General features: G+C 40.8%; 1 protein-coding gene across 1 annotated transcript; it reads right to left on the reverse strand.

The window, feature by feature from the left end:
- Positions 1 to 672: 672 nt before the first annotated feature.
- LOC106121828 (uncharacterized) lies at positions 673 to 4162 on the reverse strand. The gene is made up of 3 exons (XM_013317656.1): positions 3848 to 4162; positions 3423 to 3572; positions 673 to 1031 (listed from the first exon to the last, which is right to left on the reverse strand). The coding sequence occupies exons 1-3, from the start codon at positions 3916 to 3918 to the stop codon at positions 872 to 874; spliced, it is 381 nt and encodes a 126-aa protein (XP_013173110.1). The 5' UTR covers positions 3919 to 4162; the 3' UTR covers positions 673 to 871.
- Between the last annotated feature and the right edge of the window lie 2782 nt (positions 4163 to 6944).

Consider the following 6944-nt stretch of genomic DNA (forward strand, 5'->3'; position numbering starts at 1 on the left):
TTTTTTTTTTAAACAGCCCAAAAATTATAGAGAAACTTATGAGTGGGATAGACACAATTTTCAAGATGGAGGATCTCCGTTTGCGTTCAATTTGTACCATAGACTAATAGAGTTTCGTATGCCTGGTGAGATTCAGTGTCAGTTTCTTTTTCTGTCTAGTATTGGGTTGCCATTTTAATACTTTGACCAGAAAAAGACTTGTAAATTTTACACATTTGGTAGATTTATGGCAGTTAAATTTGTGACAGATCATTAATTTTATTTAGGGCATCTTAAATTTGTATTTCAAAAATTAAATATAGCAACTTATTTATCATGTTATATAGTTTAAAAACTAAATTGTTCTAACTTAAAAAATCAAATTATTTTTAAATTATGCTATTATTAAAAATATAAACAATTTTTTGATACTTAGAATACGTTTTTCGTTGTATCATTATTGCGTTACGTAGTCAAAAAATTGACAAGTTATTGAGTAATTGCTTAAAAAAAATACTAAAATTTGAGCATTAAATTAATATTTAAATCCATTAAAGCATTTAAATGGAGCAATTATTTACGTATTTTATTAATTAAATGTTTAGCAAATAATGATAAAATTGAATCTGGAAATAACCAGAGAAATAATTGAAAATTAAACATAATTAAAAAATACATATTATTTACGTTGTTCAAAAAATGTCTAATTTCATTAATTAAATTACATAAAACTAATATATGTACTGAATTTTGCATTTTTCATGCTAATCGCGTGCACACAATTCCTGGACATAATGTCCGTCGTAATCATGATCAAGCTATTATTTAAAATTAAAAATAATTGAAATAGAAAAAACATCCATAAAAATATGAAACCTCCTTGGATGAGATGCTACGTGTTTGCGTGCATTAAATTCATGATATGAATGTGTCCGGGAAGATCAACTGTTACAAAACAAGAAAACTTCTCGTCACAACAAAGTTTCTTCGCATTCACACCGGATAATTTTATGCAAGCCAAAATTTCTTTCTTCTTTGAACCTTCTTTGCAACTAAAAAAAAAATATTATAATATAACGTAAAATTAAAAATGTAGGAAAAGATAAATGACTACATATATTATAATAGCTGCTGCAAAATTAGCTGCACGCTACAAGCAGGATTGTTATCGAGCCTGGGCTGAGGCGTCAGCGGCTAGGGATGTAAATACCAGCCTACTCAAAAAGAAGTACAACTTCGCCTCCAGGTCCTTCAAAAGAGTTATTGCCAAGGCAAAGTCGGAACACGTGGCCAGCATTGGGGAGAGGCTGGTGCGCCTTCCTTCGGGAACTCGTGCGTTCTGGTCTCTCGCCAAGGCTGTCCAGGGGAATTTTTGTAAGCCGTCCTTACCATCTCTGCGCAGGGGGGATGACACGTTGGCCCACACCGCAAAAGAGAAGGCCGACCTTCTTGGCTCTCTTTTCGCGTCCAACTCGACTCTGGAGGACAAAGGTTGCTCGCCGCCGAAAATCCTGTGCGGTGACACCTTTATGCCGGAAATCCAGTTTCGTCAGAGATTAGTGCGTAAAGTACTTCAATCTCTGGACGTTAATAAGTCGAGTGGGCCCGATGGAATCCCTCCCATTGTGCTTAGGACTTGCGCTCCTGAGTTGGCACCGGTTTTAACGCGCCTGTTCCGGTTCTCCTACTCTGTAGGCGAAGTCCCGAAATCTTGGAAGACTGCCATAATCCACCCGATCCCTAAGAAAGGCGATAGCTCGAATCCGTCCAACTACAGGCCGATTGCCATCACTCCCTTGTTCTCGAAAGTCATGGAAACGACCATCAATTGCCGGCTTATGAGATACCTTGAGGAGCACCAGCTGATTAGTGATCGTCAGTACGGATTCCGTCAACGCCGCTCAGCTGGTGATCTTCTTGCGTATCTCACGCATCGATGGTCGGAGGCAATCGAGGGCAAGGGGGAGGCCCTGGCGGTTAGTCTGGACGTAGCTAAAGCCTTTGATCGGGTGTGGCATAAAGCACTTCTGTCGAAGTTGCCTTCCTACGGGCTACCCGAGAAACTCTGCGAATGGATTTCCAGCTTTTTGGAGGGTCGGAGCATCAAGGTCGTTGTCGACGGCGCATGCTCTGACCCGAAACCAATTAACGCTGGTGTCCCACAAGGCTGTGTACTGTCGCCAACCCTGTTTCTTCTGCATATCAATGATATGCTGCAAATTAGCAACATACATTGCTATGCAGACGATAGCACGGGTGACGCACTGTACACGGCCCGCGCGAACGTTTCTCGGGTTACTGCCGATGAGAACCGGACTGGACTTGTGTCTAGACTGGAAACCCTATTGGGTGAAGTCTCGGATTGGGGTCGACAAAATCTTGTCGAATTCAATCCCAAAAAGACACAAGTCTGCGCCTTTACCGCTAAAAAAGATCCCTTTGTCGTAAATCTTCACTTTGAGAACACTCCCCTGGTTGCCTCAGCCAGTATCGGTATTCTCGGCGTTGACATATCGAGTGACGTTCAGTTTCGCGGTCACTTGGAAGACAAGGCCAAGCTGGCTTCCAAAAAGCTGGGTGTGCTCAGTAGGGCGAAGCAGTATTTCCAGCCGGGCCACCGCCTACAACTTTATAAGGCGCAAGTGCGGCCCCATATGGAGTACTGCTCGCACCTCTGGGCAGGAGCACCCCAGTACCAGCTTCTTCCATTTGACCGCATACAACGGAGAGCGACTCGAATCGTCAACGACCGAGGTCTTACCGATCGGCTTGATTCCCTGGCCTTGCGGAGGGACGTTAGTTCCCTCTGCATTTTTTACCGCATTTACCATGGGGAGTGTTCCGAAGAATTGTTTGGAACGATTCCTGCCGCCGAGTTCCGTAATCGGACGACACGACAGACCGCCAGGTTCCATCCACACCACCTGGATGGCTGGCGTTCCACAACGGTGCGATTCTCGCGCAATTTCTTGCCTCGCACAGTCGCGTTGTGGAACGGTCTGTCCTCGGCGGTATTTCCAAACCAATACGACTTAGGGACCTTCAAGAAGCGAGCATACCATTTCCTTAAAGGCCGGCAACGCATCTACAGTTCCTCTGGTGTTGCAGATGTCTATGGGTGTCGATGATCACCTTGGTGTTCCCGCCGCTCGTTTGCCCCCTTCTCTTATAAAAAAAAAAAAAAAAAAAAAAAAAAATAATTATAAACATATAATATTACAATTTAAAAATTATTTAAGCCACATTATGGACAGTGAATCATTATCTAATACCCAATATAGTTTATTTTAGTTTGGTATTGTTCATCATTATAATTTAGATTATTGTCCCAATATACTTATTATATAGCAACTCCAAACTAAAATAAATAATATAAATAAATAATATATTGGGATAATAATGTAAATTATTTTTTTTTGTCATTAACATTTTCAAATACTTACGTTTTCCCTTTCCAAAAGCATTTCCAGCACTCCTGTGCATTCATCAATCCGGAGCCAAAGAAGAAGTTATTGTGTGCACTTTCAATATGCAAGTTGTCCATCACTGTGTCTACTGGACTTGCGATAGGCGTTACTGCATTCCAGCGTTTCCTAAACCATAAAAATAATAAAATCTTACTGCCGTAGGAAAAGTTACTTACTGGTGATTTAAATATTTGCTTGGTGGAGATTTTCCATAATGAATTTTCATCAACTTGTTCAATGACCCGTTAATATTTTACTATTATTTTTTTTAAATCAAAAATCTTTATTGTTCCACAAACTAAATTAATTTGAAAAGTAAAATCTGCTCTGAGAGTTCGAGAAAGTGCAAGCAAAAATATAATATTTACATTACAGTTTCATGTCAAAACGTAGGAAAATACCTCCAAAAGTTTTTATTAATCCTGGTCTTCATGATGTATGTAATGTTCCACCAGACGATCTCCGCTGCCATGGTGACGAGCACGAGGGGCGGGCCGTCGTCGTCAGTGTCAGTGCGGGGCGGGGCTGGGCGAGTGGGGGGCACCGCGCGTCAGCCACTCCGGCACCGGGGAGAACCGGCACCACTGCACCTTCGTCTTGTGGTGCTTTAGGAACCGTAGCTGACGCTGATTGCTCACGTGCCAAACCTGCAATATAATCAACATAAGTTGTCACTCGCGAATTCTATTGAAAAAGACTTAATTTATAGCCTATACGTTCTTCCACAGTATGTTTTAAATATTGTAACTCTTCACCTCTCAAGTCAGTTCTAATCGGTGATTCCGAAGTGACTAAGACATCACGTTTAATGTTAGATTCCCAAGTAAGATGTTGGCGATCGCGAGTTCGATAGTAAATAACGCCTTCTCGATTCAAGACATCCGTGCCGATTATAATCGGTGTATTCATAAACTCTGGACTCGCTAAATTGTATTGATAGAGTTATAAAATAAGTGGACTCTATTTCTTGACCGCCAATGCCTCGCAATACTTTAAAGGCAGGCTTGCAGGCGTATTTAAAGTGTTTTAACAAGTGGGAAGAAATTAGTGATATACTTGAACCGGAATCGATAAGAACGTCAACTGGAATCCCTTGTACAATCGCTACGACAATATCGCTACGCCTCTTATTTAGGTTTTCCCGGCAAAAGTGAACAATATTTGTATTTCGCGATTCTGACTTCATCTTTGCAAAACAAGTTTCAACTTTATGACCAAGCTTTTTACAGAAACTACACGGTTCAGATTTTGCTGTATTTTGAAGAGAATGACTTTTCCGATCGTTATTAGTATTAGTGTCGTTACTTGGTGCTATCTTAGGTCTTTTAAAACAATTTACTGTTTATGCCCTTGCTTACCACATATAAAACATTTACCGGACTCGAACCGCCGTTTGCGATCGTATACCCCATGTGTATAGTTAAACGAACGATCATGACGCAACCCACTTGAGTTTTTGTTAGAATGAGGGGCATTAGACTTGACATAAATAGAAAGGAACTCTACTAACTCATTTGGCATTAATTTGGCGTTGGTGGCTCAGTTGCGCGGATCTGCGGATCTGTGATGCCCCGTATAACTATTGCCGATATCAGCTCATCGCTTAACCCCCTAATGATACGTAATCGTAAAAGGGACCTACGAGCATAATCAGCGTATGTAAGGAAGCTATCCGAATTGGTGCTCATAACCTCGTGTAGAATGTTGGCTATGTCTGTTTTTTTTTTGGACATAAAGGCTTAAATTCGTTTTTAAAATTACTCCAACTGCGGTCATTCGTTACTCATTCGCTGAGCCACATTTTAGCATCTCCTTGTAAAGAATTGCCAATGCGAGAAAGACATTCGTGATCACTCCAATTATTAGATGACCTAGCACGGTCTACTTCTTCACATGTCTATATGTCATTAACACTCGGATCAAAATTAGTAATATAATAAGACTGGTTAGATCTCACCGGAATATTCATGGATCGTATCGCATCGATGATGCGATCGGCGGCGCTGGCCTGTACTGACGTAGCGCTCGCTGGACGCTCCGGTGAGGACGGAGTCGTTGAAGCCAACCGCTCTGCGCGCCCTTGAAGCGAGCTCGCAGTCACAGCTTCGCCCAACTGCGACGGCGACGGCGACGGCATCGACACGGCAGGCTCAACGGCATTAACGGGCTCGGTGCTGATGGTTGTCACAGGCACCGCGGACCTGGCCACTTCCACTGCGGCGCGGCCACTTGACTCCTTCCGATGAGATGAAGACACTACCTGTTGTTCCTCTAATGACACCAATCTATTCAAAATTTGTTGCATTGTTTCGGTTAAAATATTGCTAGAAGGGCTACGTCGTCTGTAGCGTAAATCATGTTGGCTAGAATGCGATCTGCGATTTCGCGATCGATTCCTACTCTGCCGCCTCTTATTAGGCACGTTTTCTTTTTTTAGCAAGTATTTCAAATTAGACGTAATTCGAAGCAACGCATTCAAGTTACGGTAAATAATTGATCAGCAGGGTAAGCACGGCAAAATATTAAAGTTGAGCCATTTAAAAATTTTCACAACAAACTAACAAATTCAACTTCTATTTGTTATTTTAAAGCGGAGAAGAAAACAATTGGAACGTACTCACCAAAGTTGACATCATAAAACTAGATCACACCGTCACATCACGTCTTACTTACGTATATTATACGAAACACCGAAAACAAAGTGCTAATTTGTCCTTTTAAACAAGGGTAGTTACAATTTCCAAAAATATATTTCTGATCGTATGACTAGCCAATTAAAGAAATAACAATGGAAACACATCGTATCAGGATGTACAAACCAGGACGTGGGAGTTTCACTATTCCACTTCTGATCTTAAGGATCAGAAGCAGGGAAAATTAAAAAAAACAATCTCTTATACACTACTACAGTACTTTTTGAATTAATAAGAAAACTATCAAAATTGATTGAATTAAATTAACACTTAAATGATTTCGAAATATAACATTAACTTGATCAACTACCAGAGTTAAAATGATTAATTATTTTGGCTCGTCAAACGGGCAGAGCTTCCGCTGGCTTCAGTGTTCGGTGGCGAGTGTGTCCCGAAAATGAGGGTGCGGTCTCTTATATTGACATCACCGCACCATTATTTTTAAGTTCCACCCTCAGCTAACAATATATTTAAAGTAGGAAGTTATTAAGTAGCCATTGTCAACTGAATTACTGTTTAACGTATAGTGTGCAATTTTTAATGTTTATTGATATTGTAAAAGCTTCTAATAACTTTTAATTTGATCTTACTTTATAAGTTACGTTTTTCCTAGACTAAATAACATTATTATCGTAATTTAAGTAACGACCAATCAGAGCAGAGCCAGCTGGGCTTGGGAAGGGTCGAGGCACCATCTTTATATAAGGCGTTTTGACAGTTGTTACGAATATAGTCGTGAAGTGGAGACGGATCGAGTTGGGTCATCGTGTTTTGTGCTTGCACTTTACCCTAAATGACGCCCACG

Source organism: Papilio xuthus, unplaced genomic scaffold (assembly GCF_000836235.2).
Source record: "Papilio xuthus unplaced genomic scaffold, Pxut_1.1 DF826938.1, whole genome shotgun sequence".
NCBI lineage: Eukaryota > Metazoa > Arthropoda > Insecta > Lepidoptera > Papilionidae > Papilio > Papilio xuthus.

Excerpts from the sequence above, each read along its gene's own strand:
- LOC106121828 (XM_013317656.1), bottom strand. The coding sequence starts at position 3,918 with ATGGCAGCGGAGATCGTCTGGTGGAACATTACATACATCATGAAGACC. Across the intron at positions 3,573-3,847 it reads ATTAATAAAAACTTTTGGAG|GAAACGCTGGAATGCAGTAA; the intron begins GTATTTTCCTAC and ends TTTATGGTTTAG. Across the intron at positions 1,032-3,422 it reads TGCTTTTGGAAAGGGAAAAC|TTGCAAAGAAGGTTCAAAGA; the intron begins GTAAGTATTTGA and ends TTTTTTTTTTAG.